We start from the raw sequence: 20,302 nt of genomic DNA, 5'->3' as shown, positions 1-20,302 counted from the left end.
TGCCTCATGCACAGTTTTTGGAGAACTTTTTCCCATAACAGTCCACATCAGGGTGGCTTGAACGCTCTCGGTCACCATGCACCACTGCATGCCGTATAAGAGAGTGGAGCTGGGCAGTTCCTTCTTACTGCCAGTGACAGTTGTTGGAACACTTCCAGTTTTGCTATCACAAGTTTATTTTCTTCTTTCTTTTTATATAGTCTGTTTCTCATTTAGTAGTTCATTAGATATAATGTATGGTGAGTGCTAGTCGTCTTTTCAGTTTTTAGGTCCTTTTGAACCAAATTTGATTTTCCTGGATTGGGACTAGAGCCATGCCTCATTCTCCATGGTTCAAGTCTTGCTGGTCATGTGCCAGACTGATGCCGGTCAGTGATCCAAACCCCACTTGCCTAAAATGTTTGGAGGAGTCCCACATCAGTGACAAGTGTCACATTTGTAGAGAGTTTAAGCCTTGCTCAAAAAAGAGAGAGTAGCAAGACTTAAGTGTCTCATTATGGAGGCAGCAGTTCGCCCTCCATGGGAGCCATCAGACTCCGAGTACAGCACCATTGGTACACAGTGCATCTCCTGAGATGTGTTCTGTGCTGCGTTCTGTGTCTGTGGTACTGAAGAAGAGACGGATCTTCCAAGGGCACAGTATCTCATTCAGCAAGACCTTCGGTGCTCAGGCCAGCTAGACACAAGAACTCTGAATGGGACACTGAGGGGAAGCATTCCCCAGAGTGTTCCTCTACTACAAAGTAGGGGGAGAGATTTGTCGACTCCAGAACCTGTGCGAGGTCCATCAAGGCCGACCCCTGAAATTCCTATATGCTAGACTCAGTTCCAATTCCAGTACCAACAATGCCAGAGGCATACACTGCTGCCAGAGAATTTCTTAACCTTTCTGTATTGGTGTCTCTGGTGGTGCAGGAAGGGTTTCAGCTGAAATTGGCTACTGTAGTTCCTGCACCAGCTCCTCAAGAGCATGCAGTAACAGTGCTGTTTCCACTATCTAAGAGTCTGTACATTCCAGGGGCAAGCCACCATTAATATTCCCCGTAACACCACCCCCAGGTTCAGCTTACCTATCTCCTGTCTACCCGGGTTCTGCTCCACTATTATCGCAGGACTGAGGGTATGTCTACACTGACGATGGCAAAGTCTGGATTGACTGAGCAGTCAGTGTAGACTCGCTCAATTGATCAGGAAGTCGACGCAGTAAATCCAACCCCTCAACTGGTGTAGCGCTGTGTCGACGGGAACGCGGTTCCTGTCAGCGCAGTGCAGGGAAGCCGGCGCGTGAGAGTCATCTTTGTCTGATCTGGAAGTGGGGTTTTTTATGTCCCGTATCAGATGGGAAGCTTACTTTCCACCAGAGCCTTAGGGTCTATGAATGTCACATCAATTCCAGCAGTGGGCACATCGCAAAGAGCAATGGCCTGCACAATCATGGGGGCCGACCACCATGTCAGTGGCCTTTCTGGATGGTGGGGTGTCTCTCCCCCTGTTAGGACCTCTCCTCCCCTGTCTGAATTGACTTCCTCGAGGGTGCACCAAGATCAGCGGCACCACAGACAATGGTTTCTGGTGCCCGGTACTGGGAGCGGTACCAAGGAACTAGAAATTGCTCAGACAGTTCCTCTGCTGCAAGAGGCAGACCAGCCATTCCCTCAAAATTGCACTGTGTACCAATTGTGCATCTTCTTCCTCATCACCAAATGAGGCTCTAGAGATGGTGAGCAATTCTCCATGACAAGAGAACTACAAGGCTCACTAAGTACTGCTTAAAAGGGGGGCCTCAATTTTAGGCAGTCAAGTGGAAGAGGTTGGTGGAAAATCTCACAGCCTAGCCAGTACATTAGCATCTGCAGAGCCCTCCAAAGTGGCACTTCCAATTAATGAAACAATTCTGGAGACGGTTAAAACACTTTGGCAGACCCCCTTTTCCCTCCTGTCTCGGGCTAACCAGGCAGAGAGGAAACAGTATGTCCTTTTTAAGGGCTTTGAATATCTCTGATCTCACCTGGTCTCAGGCTCATTGGTGGACTCATTAGCAGCAGCTAAAGAGTGGAAGAGGCAGGGACACCAAGGATCAACACCAAAGACTAATGAATCAGAGTCTGAATTTGTTTTGGTTGTAAGCTTTATTCGACATGAGGCCTATTGCTTAGAATTGCTAATCAGCAAGCCTCTCCTGTGTTGCTGTGACTTCACCCTATGGAGCAGTGGGGGCAAAAAATCTAACTGGCTTCAAGACTGAGCTTGATAAGTTTATAGATGAGATGAGACTGCCTACAATGGCATGGTAGTCCATCTGCAACTGCTAACAGCAAATATCTCCAACGACCAGTGATGGGACACTAGATGGGGAGGGCTTTAAGTTACTACAGAGAATTCTTTCCCAGCTGTCTGTCTGGTGGGTCTTGCCCATATTCTCAGGGTCTAACCAATCACCATATTTGGGGATGGGAAGGAATTTTCCCCTGAGTCAGATTGATAACTTGAGGGGTTTTCACTTCTCCCTGCAGCATGGGGCATGGGTCACTTGCAAGTTTAAACTAGTGTAAATGGTGGATTCTCTGTAACTTGAAGTCTTTAAATCATGAATTGAGGACTTCACTAACTTACCCAGAGGTTATGGGTCTACAGGAGTGGGTGGGTGAGGTTCAGTGGCCTGCAGTGTGCAGGAGGTCAGAGTAGATGATCATGACTGCTTAAAGTCCAAGTCTATAAAACATGACAAAGTTTAAAGATAGCTACTTCAGATCTCAGTATCGTGCAAACAAAATTAATGGGACCTCCCTTTGCACCTCTCATGACTTGCTTCCTACTCCACCTCTCCATGAAAATGTTTTTTCTGATTGCAATAACCTCAGCAAGGAGAGTGGGTGAATTGAGAGCCTTGGTTTCAGAACCTTCTTATTCAGTTTTCCATAAGGATATAAAGTTTACTTCTGCCCTCACCCAAAATTCTTGACAAAGGTGGTTTCCAATTTCCACCTTAACCAAGCAACTTATTTGTCAACTTTTTCTTGAAGCATCACAAGCATACAGATGAACAGAAACTTCATTTACTGGATATGAGGATGGGATTAGCCTTCTATTTGACTACATCAGACCTTTTAAATTCTCAATGCAGTTATTTGTCACAGTTGCAGAAGGGTGAAAGGTAAATTGGTTTCCAGTCAGACGATTTCCTCCTGGATTACCTCTTGCAGGCATTTTGCTACCAGTTAGCTAATGTTGTGAAGTCAGTTAGCTGATGTCATAATGTCCTAGAGTATTGGCTTATTCGACAAGAGCACAAGCAGCTTCAGTAGCTTTCCTAATGCAAATACCTATTTGAGACATTTGCAAAGCAGCAACCTAGTCATCAGTTCATACATTTGCCGCTCATTATACCATTTCCCATCAGTCCAGGAATTATGCCATTTTTGGGTGGGTTGTTGTACAGACGTTCAGATAGACTCCAGGCTCGCCTCCACATTAATCTGCTTGTGAGTCACCTACATGAGAATGAACATGTGCAATCACACAAAGAAGAAAAAAAGGTTATCTACCTTTCTGCAACTGTTGTTTTTTTAAATGTGTAGTACATGACTATTCCATGACTGGGCCTCCTTTCCCTCTCTGTTGGATGCTATCCGATAAGAAGGATAAGACAGTTCGGGAAGGAGTTGTGAAAGAACCAAATTCAAGGCAAAAGGAAGGATTTCCTAGTGGTTAGAGTGCTAGCCTGGGTCTTGGGAGACTAGGTTTCAATTCCCTGCTCTACTACAGAGCTTCTGTGTGACCTTAGTCAAGTCACTTAATTGCTCTGTGTGCTCTGTTCCTCATCTGTAAATTGGGGATAATAGTACTTCCCTACCTCCCACAGCTGTGAGGAGAAATACACTAAAAATGTTGGAAGTTGGCCATTGTTACCAAAAACGGGGACCTTAGGGATCTTCAAAATAGAAGAATAACATGTACATTGGGAGAAGAAAATACAGCATCTTGTAAATGACTACTGCAGAAAGCATGCCAAACATGTTTGCCTGAAAAGTTATTCCTTTATTTCTCTATGTATTTATAACTTATTCTAGCATCACATGTAATCTTAAATTAATATCCTGGCCACACTGAAGTCATTGGTAGTCTTCCCCTTTGACTTCAACTGGGCCGGGATTTTAAGTGTAATTTAAACTGAAGGTTTACTGTTAAAAAACCAAGCAAGGTGAATAACAAAACTGTATAGCAGTACATATGTATCATTTGCAGTGCCAGTAATCTAATTACAACTTGTAAATGTTAATCTGCTAATGCCACAGCCATTAATTTATGTGGAAAGAGTGTGAGTTTCGGGAATGAGGATACTTTAAGGGGATGAACTAAAGTTATCCAGCCAATAAGCAAGGAAGCCATATTGGTATCTATTTATATGTTTATCAGGAACTTGTTCTACTGTAATCAGATGTAAATATATTAACTGTATTTAATCATAGACATACACATGTATATATACAGTGCCTTTCACATTTTGTATAGTATTGTAAAAAAAGATGAGAAAGCAGAGAACTGCAGGATTCCAAAATGTGTATATAATGAATAGAGAGACCCTCCTATAGTAAATCTGTGCTATAATGTAATTTTTCTCTGTTTTCATAGCCTAGTCCTATAAAAAAAGAACGTTCTCCAAGACCCCAGAGCTTTTGTCACTCTTCCAGTCTTTCCCCACAAGACAAAATGACTCTGCCTGGATTTAGCATTCCTAGAGACAAACAAAGACTGTCCTACGGAGCCTTCACAAATCAGATTTTTGTCTCTGCAAGTACAGATTCTCCAGCTTCTCCAACAGCAGATGCTCCTCTTCTCCCTCCTAGAAATGTTGGCAAAGGTAAGTGTTTCCGCAAAAATTTAATGGAAACTAAAAAGTATTGTTCGATGGTTATCATAACCAACCTGGGCACTTCGTGTTCCCTCAACATTTAATGTGCTCTTCCTTCACTTTGTATATAAAGCTTTTTAATTTGACGAAGTTCACATTCTGAAAGCTTACAGTTTACAGTGCTGAAATGAAGTTTACAGTAGATTCGTATTTAAGTTGCATCCGACATGACATGAATTGTTAAGAATAACAAATATGAACTACAATATTATTTTCTAAAAAACAGTTAATTTATTCTATTTAGAAATAATTCATAGAATCATAGAAGATTAGCGATGGAAGGGACCTCATGAGATCATCTAGTCCAACCCCTTGCTCAAAGCAGGACCAATCCTAACTAAATCACCCCAGTCAGGGCTTTGTCAAGCTGCGCTTTAAAAATCTCTAAGGATGGAGATTCCACCACTTCCCTAGGTAACCCATTCCAGTGCTTCACCTCCTTCCTAGTGAAAAAGCTTTTCCTAATATCCAGCCTAGACCTCCCCCACTGCAACTTGAGACCATTGCTCCTTGTTCTGTCATCTGCCACCACTGAAAACAGCGTAGCTCCATGCCCTCTGGAACTCCCCTTCAGGTAGTTGAAGGTTGCTATCAAATCCTCCTCACTCTTCTGTTCTGCACTCTAAACAAGCCTAGATCCCTCAGCCTCTTCTCCTAAGTCATGTGCTCCAACCCTCTAATCATTTTCGTTGTCCTCTGCTGGACTCTCTCCAATTTGTCCACATCCTTCCTGTGGTGGGGGGCCTAACTGGACACAATACTCATTGTCCCCCCTTCTCCAAACTGGAATTCGAGGCCATTTTAGAAGAGGGAACATTGGTGGCTAGGGCATCCCTGCAGGTGGCTTCCAACGTGGCGGACTTTGCAGCCAGGACCATGGCCTCGGCTATATCGATGAGACAGGCATCATGGTTCCAGTCCTCAGGTCTGCGGTCAGAGGTCCAGCAATCTATCCAGGACCTTCCCTTTGGTGGCGCTGCCCTTTCTACTGAGCACACAGATGCCCGACTGCATGGTATGAAGGACTCCAGGGCTACTTTATGGTCACTCGGCTTCTATACGCCTTCTTCCTCTAGGAGGCATTTTAAGCCCCAGCATGAACAGCGTTCTGAGGATCACCCCCTCAGAGATTCCTATAAAAGAAACAAAAAGAGGCACCAGGGCCATTTGTCATCTGCCAACCCTCGTCCGGACTCTAGCTGCCATAACCGGGGTGGAAAGCAGCCCTTTTGAAGGTGCGCCCGGGAGCAACCTTCCATGGATCTAAACCCCTTTTTGTTTCCTTCTCGTCTAGCCCATTTCCTCCCAGCCTGGGATGTCATAACATCAGACAGATAGGTGTTCAGCACAGTGACTATTAGTTATATCCTCCAGTTTGCCTCATGCCCACCTTCCCACCCTTCCTCCCCCATCCCTCTCTAGCGACCACTCTCATGAGCAACTGCTCAAACAGGAGGTGTGAGCACTTCTGCAAGTGAGTGCGGTGGAAGAGGTTCCCAGAGACCTGTGAGGTCGAGTGTTTTACTCCAGTTTCGTCTTGATCCCAAAGGCAAAGGGAGAGCTGAGGCTTATTCTGGACTTAAGGTACGTGAACAAGTACCTCAGAAAACTAAAATTTCACATGGTCTTCCTAGCCACCATCATTCCTTCTCTGGATCCAGGTGACTGGTATGCCACTCTTGATTTAAAGGACGCTTACTTCCACATTGCAACCTTCCCTGGTCACAGAGGGTTCCTGAGATTTATGGTAGGAGACTGCCACTACCAGTTTGCTGTGCTCCCCTTTGGCCTCTCAGTTGCGCCAAGAGTTTTCACCAAGTGCATGGCAGTAGTAGCAGCCTACCTCGGGAGGAGAGGAGTGCAGGTATTTCCCTACCTGGATGACTGGCTCATCAGAAGCAGGTCAATGTCCCATGTCCAAGCCAGCATTTTAATCACCAGAAGTGTTTGTCAGACATTGGGCCTCCTAATAAACTAACAGAAATTGATATTAATCCCTTTGCAAAGAATAGAATTTATCGGAGCAATTTATCCAGGGCCAGGGCATTTCTTCCGGAGGAAAGTTTCCAAGCAGTGGCAGAGATGATTACCTGCATTTCAGCTTGTCCCCTCACAACAGCAAAGGTGTGCCTCAGCCTCCAGGGCCACATGGTGGCCTGTACCTATGTGGTCCCCAGGCCAGACTGCACCTCAGACCCCTCCAGACGTGGTTGGCATCAATTTATTCTCTGGTCAGGTCCCTCCAAAAATACTTAACTCCCTGGTATGGTGGTCAAGCCGGATCACATCCTCTCGGGAATGCCCTATGAAGTACCTCACTCATCGGTAACTCTGGTCTCCGATACCTCAGATCTGGGACGGGGAGTTCACATTGGTTCTGTCAAGACCCAGGGCACACGGGTCTCAAAGGAGCTGGGGCTACGTATCAATGTCAAAGAGCTCAGGGCAATTCATCTAGCCTGTGCAGTCTTTCTACCACATCTTGCCAACAGGATGGTACAGATTCTCTCACGGATAATACAGCCTCCATGTATTATATCAACAGGCAAGGGGGGGCCAGATCCCCTGCCATGTGCATAGAAGCCATGCATTTCTGGGACTTCTGCATCAACTACAATATCCACCTGATAGCCATTCACCTTCCAGGGGTCAACAATTCTTTGGTGGACCGTCTCAGCAGGTCCTTCTGTTCTTGCCACGAGTGGTCCCTTCTTTCGGAGGTGGTGGCTTGTATCTTCCAAAGGTGGGGCAATCCCCAAGTGGACCTTTTTGCCACCAGGACCAACAGGAAGTGCCGTTGCTTCTTTTCCCGTCAGAGCCTCAGTGCAGGTGCCATCACTGATGCTTTTCTCCTTCCTTGGTCAGACGGACTCCTGTACACTTTCCCGCCAATATCTTGATCCACAAAGTCCTCCTGAAGGTGAAGAGAGACAAGGCATAGGTCATCCTTATGGCCTCATCATGGCCCAGACAACACTGGTTCAGGATGCTGTTAGAGCTGGCAGGACCCAGGCATTGGATCCTACTGCTGCGCCCGGACCTTCTGTCCCAAGATCAAGGTTGCCTGTTCCACCTGGCCTCCCTCCATCTGATGAGCTGAATACTCCGTGGCTGAACCAGGAGGAGCAGGAAACATCGACCAGATCGGGCTATAGGGCTAAGTGGAAGTGCTTCACCTGCTGGGCAGCCGAATGTGGCGTGTCCCCAACAGAGGCATCGATCCCAACAATTTTGGAGTATCTGCTCCACCTGAAGCAAGAAGGATTGGCCTTTCATCAGTTAAGATCCATGTGGTGGCCATATCTGCTTTCCACCCTTTGGTCGGAGGTAGTAGAGTCTCCTCACATGAAATGACGACTAGGTTCCTCAAAGGTCTGGAAAGTCTTTTCCCGTTGATAAGGGAGCCTTTTCCGCAGTAGGACTTGAACTTGGTCCAGATCACCCTTTGAACCTATGGCCTCATGCTCCCTTACATACCTGTCCTGGAAGGTCACCTTCCTGGTTGTTATCACATCCGCCAAGCAAGTGTAAGAGGTCAGGGCATTAACATTGGAACCACCCTACACGGTGTTTTTCAAGGACAAGGTCCAACTATGCCTGCACCCAGCTTTTTTGCCTAAGGTGGTCTCCAATTTTCACCTGAATCAGGAGATTTTCCTGCCTGTTTTTTGCCCCAAACTGCACCACTCCAGTGAGGAGAGGTGTCTGCACTCTCGACGTAAGGAGGGCCTTGGCTTTTTACATGGACAGGACTAAGCCCTTCTGTTGATCTACATAGATCTTTATGGCGGTTGCTGACCAAATGAAGGTTCTACCGGTTTCCTCGCAGCCGCTTTCAAAGTGGATCACAGCCTGCATCTGGGCCTGTTATGAGCAGGCTGGAGTCATGCCTCCGGTGTCCTTGACAGCCCACTCAACGAGAGCACAGGCATCATCTGTGGCCTTCCAAGCGCACGTCCCCATACTGGACATCTGCCTGACAGCTACCTGGTCATCAATACATACCTTCATGTCCCACTATGCCTTGACGCAGCAAGTTCGGGATGATGCTGGCTTTGGTAGAGTGGTGCTTCCGGAGTCATGTCCATGAACTCCTGCCCACCTCCAGAGACACTGCTGGTGAGTCATCTAAATTGAGACTGGACATGAGCAAGCACGCGAAGAAAAAAGGTTACTTACCTTATAACTGTTCTTCGAGGTGTGTTGCTCATGTCCATTCCACACCCGCCCTCCTTCCCCTCAGTCACAGTTCCAGCAAGAAGGAACTGAAAGGGTGGGAGAGCTGGTGGCGCCTATATGTGGGCACATGTGTGCACCGCTGCAGGAGGCACTAGAACCGGCTTGTATGGGTACCACTAAGAGAAAAAGTTTTCCGGCACCTGTGCATGTAGCGAGCACACACATCTAAATTGGGATTAGACATGTGCAACACATCTTGAAGAACAACAGTTATTAGGTAAGTAACCGTTCTTGCTTTGGCCTCATGATTTCACTCCTGCGTGCTCGAGCAGTATTTTTATGCTCCTTCCTAGTCATCTGTTGAAGCTTCCACTTCTTGTAAGCTTCCGTTTTGTGTTTAAGCTCACCAAAGATTTCTCTGTTAAGCCAAGATAGTCATCTGCCATATTTGCTATTCTTTCTGCACCTCAAGATGGTTTGTTCCTGTACCCTCAGTAAGGTTTCTTTAAAATACAGCCAGCTCTTTTAGACTCCTTTTCCCCTCATATTAGCCTCCCAGGGAATCCTGCCCCTCAGTTCCCTGAGGGAGTCAGAGTCTGCTTTTCAGAAGTCCAGGGTCCGTATTCTGTTGTTCTCCTTTCTTCCTTCTGTCAGGATCCTGAACTTGACCATCTCATATTCAATTCTGTTTGTTTTGTTGTTTTTTTTAAATCCTTTATTTTAGCAGTATAAACTAGACATGAACCCAAACCAAAATCTGAGCCCATTACCATCTTGATAAGTAATGGCAGTGCTACAGATTACAATGCTGTGCGACTTCTGGCAGAAAAGCCAGAAAGCCAGACATGAGTATACTGATGAGGTCCCCATTCATCATACTAGGCTCCCCACATGTGGAGCTGCTAGAATGGCTCTGCTGAGCATTAATGGGATGGAGGGGAAGGTCACAGTCCTTCACTGGATGTCCAGCAAACCACATATTCACTGAAAAACTGAGCAAAAGGCCCCAGTACTTCACTGAGTGAAATAACAGTTTGGTTTTGTAGGATTATCCCTGAAGAATTACTACAGGTTTGTGCTAAAATTGTGTAATCATCACTATGTGAACTTAATGTAAAGCCATAGGATACTTAACGTTGTCTTTTTTGTGATTAAAAATTAAATTTTATAATAGTGTTAAAAAGGGAAGAGAATCTCTTACAAGTATATTAGTCCTGAACATTTTTTTCATACCTTATGTTTTGTTGCTGTAATAGATGTAATAGATACTGTAATGGTTCATTAATCCACGTAGGCATTTATACCATGCTCATAATCTTATGTTTTAGAGTGGGCTAATCACCTATGGAATATAATTGTTCGTTCCCTGTAATTCACTCAAGTCTAATCTTGAAGCTTTGCTACCAGCAAATTTTCCACTTTTTTCTTTCTTGAAACTTAAACAGAGCCAAACTGTTTTTATTTGCTTTTGATGTTTATTTGTTTTTAAACTAGACTTGTGTTAAATGTGCTCAGTGGCTAAAGGTATAATGTAAAGCTAAGATCATTAGGTGACTTTGTCCCATTGAGTTACAATTCTGTTACATAACATTTGCATTTCATTTTCTTGGCTCTTATGTTAGTTTCAATTTTTAAAAGGAATAAAGCGAAGATCTCATTAAAATTTACAGCATGACAGTGGACAAAGTAGTTTCTGTTGGTTTTATAGAACAGCAGTTGCATGATTCAGATACCATGCATGGGAAATACTGTTCTACTGGCAGCATTAGTCATGTATTGGTGATTTTAGTGTTTCCTGGGCTGTTTTTTTAAATATAGGAAAGTCGCCAATTGACACTAACCTTGCTGTTCTGTTTCACATCATCTTTCCTCATTCATTATTCATGGGCTAATGCTCCCCCTTCTGTGGAATTCGTAGGTGGTCCACTGTTGTTGATGGAGGCTCCAGAACTAAGTTCCGCTCTTCAGCTAAGGCCACCAGATTTTTTTGCCTCCAGCGATGGAACAAGCTGGAAGTTCAGTTTCTCCCAACCATTTTGTTTTAAAGCCTTTAATATTATTATTCGATTTCATGCAGTTGTGAGTTATTTCCTGGATCACATGAATAGCAGCATGGTGATTTCAGCCACCTGGATTTGCTACTGCAGCACCTCCCTGCCAGAATCCTCTGCAGGGCTGTCCTAAAAACACCAGGCTTAAATCTAAGCAGTGTTCCTTACGTGAGGCAGTACTTACAAGCTCTTCAGAAGGTGAATTATGACCGGCCTGTTGCCAGCCAGCTGACCCTTGCACTACTAGGGCACAGGACTCAGAGATAGGCTGGCCGGCCAGCCAGTCAGCCAACCTTTGCATGGAGCTCAGAGTCAGACCAACATGTCAGGTCCCAACCCTGCCCCAATGTCTAGCACAGAAAAACCCCATCAGGATCTTCTGAGCTTTTGAAGAGAGAGTCTAAGGATGAGGCGAAAGCTATCTGGTTAGCTTAGTGGATAAGTCCTGCAACAGATGTGGGCTGGAGGGGGAAAATCCTGAAAGGATCCAGAGTCACCCCCCAGACTCCCAGACACTTACGTGGGTTCTCAGCTGTGAAAAGAAGCAGGGCTCTTACACAGCACTCCCTGCTCCCACTGTAATTCAGGGGATTCTCATGGTACTCAGGGTAAGTTCTGCAAATCCCATACATTCCCAGAAAGACAAAAGCAAATGGGTTCTTTGCATGGCAGCGGTTACTGTTGGTCATAAACAAATGGGGAAGAAATATGGGGTTAAACTCTTTTTCCTTTGTCTTCTCCTGAGGCAGTGTTTGCTGGGACTTTTGTCCTACACAGAGTTTCTCTCACAGTCTTCTGTACCATGCTCACTGCCTGTCCCCCATGTCCTCTGGGCATGCAGAGAAGCCTGTGTTCCTCCTGTGAAGTTTTACCTTAGGCTGCAGCCTAATGGGAATTGAGCCCGCCTGGCTTTCGGCCCAAGGACCCTTGCTCTGCCAGGGAAAGGGGCTCAGACTCTGAAAAGCAGGAAAGATTCTCTCTCTCCACCACTCCACAGGCTGACTCCACATTAAAGCCTTAGGAGCACTTCAAGTAGTCTGGCCAGAACAGAGGCACATGAGGATTCCACTCCTCACAGAGCTACAGCATCATGAGATTACAGGGAAGTGAGAAATCCCTTCCCACGTTCAAAATACTCCAGGTAGGAGCAAACTAGTACAATAATTACTTGGGTGCTAGCCAGCCTGGGGAGCAGGAAAGCAGCCTTTTAGCCTTCCAGGGACACATAGCAAGCTACTTCCACAATCAAGGTATATGTACCAGTACCCTCCTCTGTTGTGTGGCCCCATGCCAGAATGAATAATGTATTACCTCCTCCCTGTAAACAGCCAGGGGGAAAAGTGCCACACATGCAAAACACAATACCGACCTACAAGATTTTTTCAGGACAGAACGTCAGTCAGTGGCTTGCACAGATCTCATTAATATATCATATAACTTCCCCATCAAGCCTTGTTAGATACAAGCTTTCCTGTTAATGCTTCCTTTGAGGGCATCATAAGATCCAAATGAGGACATCTGATTAAACCAAATGTTAAACTGAAACGTTTATATCAAACAAAGAAATTTGGGGAGCCTAAGGTGTGATTCAACAGTAGCTACACCAGTCAAAGACATAGACACATCTTCAAAAGGGGACTTCTTTCCAAAGCCTTAGCTATAGCCTTTCAGAACAGAGATTCTTCATATATTTAGTAGGGAATGCCTTCTTTGTGAGAAACAATTGGCTCAGTGTCTAGAGGTGTGGTCCTTGCTTGGAGTAAGATATCTCAGGTTCTGTCCTGTTCAAATACTGGATGTAATTTCTGATGAGCAATGGATTCCAATTGGTGGCTACAAGAAAACAATGTTACATCCATGAATAGCTTCGTCCCAAACAAATGTCTTGTGCATGCAAACTTGTAGGTAGAGAGCTACTGGGCGAATCATTAAAGAAATTACTAGCTGAGAGTGCAGAGTGGTCTCAGCTCTCACTGTTGAAGCCAGCATATCAATCCAGTGGTTGCTACCAACACCATGGATGTTCAGGAAGTGACTATTACCTGAGCAGAGGGAAAATCTGGAGCAGAAGTTTCCAAAAGATCCTAGATAAATTTTCCTCCAAACCAACAAAATCCTCAGCATGATAGAGAGTATTTGTGTGTGAGTTCTCACAATTCCTGTGCAAGACTCTTCCTTCTGATCCACCCTCTGCACCCAGAATCTTAAATGGCTGGTGATAGTCACAGCAAATCACAGGCTGCATCTTATGCGCCTGTATCCATGCATAGACAATATGCCAATCAGTATTCTGTCTAAAGGAACAGACTTAGTCACAAACGAACAGATGCTGGAAAGGATTCATAATCACAGTTCTTCAAAATCAAGAGGTTCTTTTGATCCCAGTTCAGAGAAGTGTTCACTGAGAGATCAAAACAGACATGGCTCTGGCTGTAATTTTAACATAAAGCAAAGAATTGCAGAGATCCAAAACTTCATTGCATCAATCATTTCTTAGAGGTCATCAGTAGGCAGTTATTTTTTATGTCTAGGTTTGCTGGTGTCATGCATCAGCTTCATCCCCTGAGTGGATTTCTCAAAATGTATCTACTGTAATTCCTTCTGAGGGCATAGATTCATCCACTTGATACAATGCAATATTAGTTGTCATTCTCAGATAACATCCATATGCCCCTTTGTGGGCAGAAAAGTACAAATACCACTCTGAAAGCAACCCAGCTTTCACTCTAGACCTTTGCATATTTACTATGATAGCAAGCATAGTTGGAAGACAAATTTTCAAAATCTCAGAGCACACATCCTTTTAGTTCATTTCAACACCTCTGTCAGGTTATGTCCTAAAAAAAGTAAAACCCACAAACAGGGCATGTGAGATTGAATCATCGGTCCATCAAGTCCCGTATCATATCTATGACAGTGACCAGTACCAGCAGCTTCAGTGGAAGGTGCAAGAAACCACATAGTGGGCAATTACGGTAATCACAGAGGAAGTTTCCTCCTACTTCCTGGAGAGTTGGCTTATGATTGAAGCATGAATGTTATACCCCTTCCAAAACTAGAGTTACCAGAGATCAAAGCTTCTCCATGGCAACTGAGGTAATGTCCTAGGTAGAGAAAAATCTGCTGCTTTTCAAGACAGTTTACATAAACGACAATGTAAAAAGAAAAAGAGAGAGTTGAAGTCATCCACTGGCCCAGAAGGCACTTTGGACTTGTTAGATAGCCAAGGACCCCACATGGTGCTTTCAGAAAACACCATGCCTCTTGAAGCAAGGATTCCTTTGTACACCTACAATTAAAAGCCTAGGCATCAAAAGAAAAGTGTATTTCAGAATGAATTCCCCATTAACCTCTGATACAGTCTGGTATCCAGACAGAACTCATTCACTGACTTGGTCAAATTTATGTTTCTGGTTTGAGGGGAAGCAGAAAGCTCTTTGGGGTGGAGACTGCCTCTTTGTGCAATGTCCAGCATAATGGGGCCCTAACTTTTAAATACTATTTCGATATAAATATTATAGTAATCCCAGAGATCTGGTGATCACAGCAACACTAAAGTTTCTCCAGGAGGTTTGATTGGAATCCTACAATCCCCATAGAAACATGGGTACTCAGCATAGCAGTATTTTATAGCCAGGCACACTGGATCCCACCATTTGAGTATAAGGTGCCAAATTTAATCACAATGGCAAATTAGACAAACCTGTGGTTGTCATTACCTAGTTGTCATTACCTCCAAAACGCAAGTTTTGAAATTAGTTCTTCTATGTCTACAACAAGCACGCTGCCTTTGTCATGAGGAAAAGGCTGTTCTTATAACTACCTTGAACAGAAAGGATTCTGGAGCTTACTTTTACCACAGTTACTTCTGGGGAAAGAGTTCTACCATCATGTTCTAGCCCTTGGAAGGTTGTGGCATAAATGGGCATTCCTAAAGCTCTAAAAGTATATCTCAAGGGTCTGGAGTACATCTGCCAATTGTATCCTGTACATTTCATTCTATGCAAATACCAAGGCTTTAGGGTCTCACAGTTGCTTAAGCATGATGTAAAATATTACATCAGTTGGTAGGCTAGGTATCTGGGAAGCTATTCATAGAAGGCACTGGCGGGAAAAGAGTTTGAGCCTCATCTGAAAAAGATTTGCTAAGTAAGCTTCTATTTCTCTGCAAAAACACCCTTTGCTAGGAAGGTGCTATTGATTGATTTCCCCTTAGTTTATAAAGCTCTTGCTTTATATGGGAGGAACTTCCAATCCTGCCTATTATTCCACTGTGATAATTAAGCTCTGCTTTTCCTTTCCTTCTCTACTTCTGGGATTCATTGCTTGCTACTTCCTGTGAGAAATGAATGAAGAGAGAAGCTGTGCTACAGAAAAATAAATTTCTTAACTGATAATTGTCTTTCTGTTAGCAGCTTCTCTCTGAATTCAACCCAGCTTGGTAGTCCTTTTAGAATATATAAACTGAAAATTTTCTCTAAATGGACGCATAGATTTATATTGTCTTAACTTGATATAAAGTATTAAATTAACCTTATCTTAATGCTAATAATTGGTTGCTGGAGTGTTTCTACCACTGTGGAAGGACTTCTCTGGTGGCCTGAGCTGAAGACTGAAGCACAGTCCTAGTGCCTCCTGCAGTAACACTGGACCACCTCCAAATGCCACAGGAGTGGGGAATTAGACCATGAGTATTGAATTCAAAGAGAAGCTGCTAAGAGAAAATTATCTGGTAAAAAATTTATCAGTTTGTGTACTTTTTTACTATGGAATTGCTCAATTTTGAGAATTCTTTCCTTTAGAATGTTAAGTTGCTTGTGTCTTGTCTTCCTACATACAGCGCCCACCATGCTGTCAGCATTAACAGACAATAAATAATAATGTCTTTGTATTTTACATATGTAGCTTTCATAACAGATCAGGGCCCTGATTCAGGAAATTATCTCTGTTCAGGAAGGATCCTTAAGCATATGCTTCACCTTAAGCATGTGTGTAAGTCCCATGAAACTAAAACTTAAGTGCTTTCCTGAAACAGGACCCAGATGACCATAGTTCCACAACACTAAAGCTATCTGTGAGAGAGTACCTCACTTCAGTTTCTTTTGAATAGCTATGTTCAGGAGCAGCAGCACAGGAGTCAGCAAACAGAGTTGAAAACAGGGAGTTTGAGTGGAGATCTGCTGGAGGAGAAGGGAGACCAGCCCTATTCCTTAGGGGCAGTGAATGTGTGTGTTTGTTTCCTGGTTTCTTTTCAGTTTATAAAATCTGGTAGGGGGCAGTGTGTTGAGAGAAAAGTGGAGCCTTTGATTGGGGGTGGGGCTGCCTTAGGCAGCAGGTGTATAAAGGTGGCCAGCCAGTGGCACAGGGTTTAAAATACATGGGTTTGGGAGACAGTATATGTGGTAGGTGTTTTTCCCCCCCCTTCCTTCTTCCTTCCTTCCTTCCTTGATAGGAACTTAGAAGGAAAGGCTATATGAGCTGCAGAGGTAGCACTGGTAATGACCCAAAGAATGGAAAAGGAAATTAAGATAACGAGATGTGAAACCTGGAGTTGGGTACCTGAAAGGTGATTTGTTTGTAGGAAGTGCCACCTGATAGAACTGATGAAAGAGAAGATCCAAAGTTTGGAGATGCAGTTGAAAACTATGATTCAGTTTAGAAGGGGATTTGAGCAGATAATGGAGGAAAGGTGAAAGGAGGCTTAAGGAAAAAATCAAGACTTGCAGATGCAAGCTAGACAAGGGAACTCAGAAGGTAAAGGGCTAGATAAAGAAAGTGACCTGTGGAAGCATGCGATTATGAGAACAAAGTAGAGGAAAAGATCAGCATGTGAAGGAGAATAGGGATGAGGAATAGGTTGACTGAGTTGAAAAATGAAGAGGAGAGACAGGCAGGAACAGAAGATGAATGGTCAAGGAAGAAAAGAAGAGTGTCTTGTCCTACAAAAAGAGGGGAAGAGACAGTGGAAATAGAGTTTGGAGCCCTAGGAGGATAGGGGATGACTCACAGAAGATTACAAGTGAGAACAGAAGACAAGAAGGCTTCCAGCTAGAAAGAACAGAAGGGGGAAGGCCGGATTATCGCACCAGCATCAAGAAGAGTTAGATTTATGTAACTGGGGGTCCCTACTAAAAACAGCAGACAGTCCTATCACCAGAACTAATCCAGAGATAGAATGATGTGTTGTCTGCTGGGAATTAAGATATGAGATATGGACCTGAGAGTGAAGGAGGATACTTTTGGGAGTGGGAAAGAATCCATTGACTTTCCTTCATGTCGGAACCAATGATACTGCTCTTGCTGGGATGCATCTAGGAAGACAGGGTTAAAAAAAGAACTAGATAAGTTTATGAAGGATAGGTCCATCAATGGCTACTAGCCAGGATAGGCAGGGATTGTGGGGATGGTTCAAGAGAGACTTTTACAAGCCAGCAGTTTATTCCATCATTGCTGTGATCCTGAACTATGAACACTGGAAGTCACTTGTATGTACATTGATCTTTTAATCATTAGTAACTTTCTTTCTTTTTCCTTTTATTTTTAAACCTTTAGTTTTTAGTTACTAAAAGATTGGCATCAGCATGATTATTGGGTAAGATCTGAGGCTCATATTGGCTTGGAGATAAGGGTCCAATCCTTTTGGATTGGTTAATCTCACATACGGTGAATCAGGTTTTCGGTAACCCTTCTCTATATTAGACTTGGTTATCTAGATGGGAGCCAAGGGCTGGAATGCCTAAAGGAAACTGTGTTTGTCTTCTTGTTAACCAGTGTGGTATTACAGAAGCTATTTTGTTACTGGTTTGATTAATCTTATTATAGAATAAATCACCAGTTTGGGGGATTGTCTGCCCTATTTCTTGCAGTCTGCCCTGAGTGTGGCATTCTCAGTGTGGCCCATACAGGCACCACGATCACAGTGCAAAAAACCTAATTTGTTTCAAGACTGAGCTTGATAAATTTAGGGATGGGGGGTATGATGAGGTTGCCTACAGTGCCATTTAGCCCATCCGTGACTGCTGTTAGCAAATATCTCCAGTGGCTGCTGATGGGACATTAGATGGGGAAGGCTCTGAGTTACTACAGAGAATTTTCCCCAGTTTCTGGCTGGTAGGTCTCACCCATGTGATCAGGGTCTAACTGATCGCCATATTTGGAGTCAGGAAGGAATTTTCTCCTAGGTGAGATTGGCAGAGACACTTGAAGGTTTTCACCTTCCTCTACAACGTGGGGCATGGGTCACTTATTGGTTTGAACTAGAGTAAATGATGGATTTTCTGTAACCTGACATCTTTAAATCAAGATTCAAGGACTTCAGTAACTCAGTCAGAGGTTATGGGCAATTATAGAAGTGGGTGGGTGAAGTTCTGTAGCCTGCAATATGCATGAAGTCAGACTATAGATGATTGTGTTAGTTCTTGGTGGCTTTAAAGTCTATGAGTCAAGCAATTCAAAAATGTATTTATTTGAAAGAGTATATACCATAGATTTTGGACACTGGCATCTTTCTGATGATAAACTATTACACACAAACTCCTACATTATGAACTAGCATTAGAGAGTAGGAAATGTCAAACTGATGGCGTAAGAGTGAGATTGAGTGAAGTTAATGTTCAATTTAAACCATTACATTTCTTTGCTTTCAAAACTGCCCAATCAATTCAAGCGTGCTAGAGACCCCAGCCTTTTTCTCTAGACATATGAGATGCAAGGTATTGAGTCAGTTTCCACTGCCGACATTCGTACATGCAAATGGACTTGTAGAGGGTTTCATCAACTGAAAAAAATCTTAAGTTCTTATTTATCTGTTTATATGAATAGGTTGGGCTAGATCAGAAGGACAGTAGACAAAGTCCAAACACTCTAATATGTAAGACACTGAGATCACACTCTAATATAAAAAAATCACCTCCAAAGTGATTGTTAATGTACTATAAATTATCCTAAACATTATTTGGGAGGTTTTTTGGTATTAATACCTCTAAACAAAATTAGACTCTGTTACCTTTCCCTCAAATCAGAGAAAAATGTGTTGGAATTGACTTTGCTTGAGGTCACAACTCCCTCCGCCCCCCCCCAATAGGGGAAAAAAAAAAAAAACTTTTTCAGATTCTCCTTACTCTCTTGATTTGCCATCATAGACCTTGTCCATTAAATTACCACTTTAGTACGTAAGGTTGTTTGTATAGAAAAATTATATTTGCTTTCCATTTTAGAGGCATTACGTCCATTTGATTACCGATTATCTGCAAATATTTTATATTTATTTTATGTGCTGAGTGTCCCATATACCAAGAGTAAGACGAACATCAATCCATAAATGATTTCAAACTTACTTTTTTCCCACTTGTGACGTTTCCTCTTCAATCTGGAGTGGTGTATTGCTGTGTCACCCCAATCCCTCAATCTTGGAGCCCGCCTCACTCTGCTTTGCTGTGTGAACCCCCACTCCTGGGCGGTTCATGCACAGCCTCCTGCAAGCAAGCTGCTCTCAACTCAGTGAGTGAGTGCTTCTGGCTAGCCACTCATAGGATTATGCAATAGGATGACCCCAGCAAACACCATCAGTCCCAGATGCAACCTTAGGAACTTCTGTTTTACAATGTTCAGTGCTGCCCACCGAACAATGCAAGCTCATTGGTTCTTCAATTTATCAAAGAAATTGATATGCACCTGCCTTGTTACTTCAAATGGAGTCTCTACCCATCTTAAATCACATGTACTGCTTTAGATAAAACAAACAAACTAATGTATTAAGTACAGAAAGATTTTAAGTGATTATAAGTCAGAGGAAAGCAGGGCAGATTTGATCAAAAGTAAATAAAAGGCAAATTGCATTCTAAACAAAGCTTAACTCTTTCAGCAACCTTACAGTCTTACATGATTCTCATCACAGGCTGGCTGGTCTGCCTTCAACCAGGCTCTCCCTAGGATCAGTATTTGAGTTGCTTGGTGGTGTTTGTAGACGGAGGTGGAAGAGAGAGAGTAGACAGCAAAATGTCTCCCCTTTTCAAAATGTTCCTTCGTGCTCCCACCCCCCTTCAGGGTCAGGTGACAAATAATGTCTATGTATGGATCCCTCCATGCCCTGAATCACTGTGGTCCTTTGTGGATTCATTTGTTGAAGTCTGGGCCAGTCCTTTTTCCTGGAATGCTGAGC

The 20,302-nt window shown here is 43.7% G+C and overlaps 1 protein-coding gene across 2 annotated transcripts in view; it reads left to right on the top strand.

Moving 5' to 3' along the window:
- The window catches only part of ASAP1 (ArfGAP with SH3 domain, ankyrin repeat and PH domain 1), a 297,252-nt gene that overhangs the window by 242,388 nt on the left and 34,562 nt on the right, over window positions 1-20,302 (top strand). For both annotated transcript variants that reach the window (XM_067531501.1, XM_067531494.1), the window contains exon 23: window positions 4,633-4,861. In XM_067531501.1, the coding sequence (XP_067387602.1) occupies window positions 4,633-4,861 (229 nt within the window). The remainder of the gene's footprint in view (window positions 1-4,632; window positions 4,862-20,302) is intronic.

This window comes from Emydura macquarii, unplaced genomic scaffold, assembly GCF_026122565.2.
Source record: "Emydura macquarii macquarii isolate MOO-44397 ecotype Brisbane River unplaced genomic scaffold, CSIRO-AGI_Emac_v2 contig_369, whole genome shotgun sequence".
Taxonomy (NCBI): Eukaryota; Metazoa; Chordata; order Testudines; family Chelidae; genus Emydura; species Emydura macquarii.
Note: the sequence above shows the minus strand (reverse complement) of the source record. Positions and strands in the feature narration are given on the sequence as shown.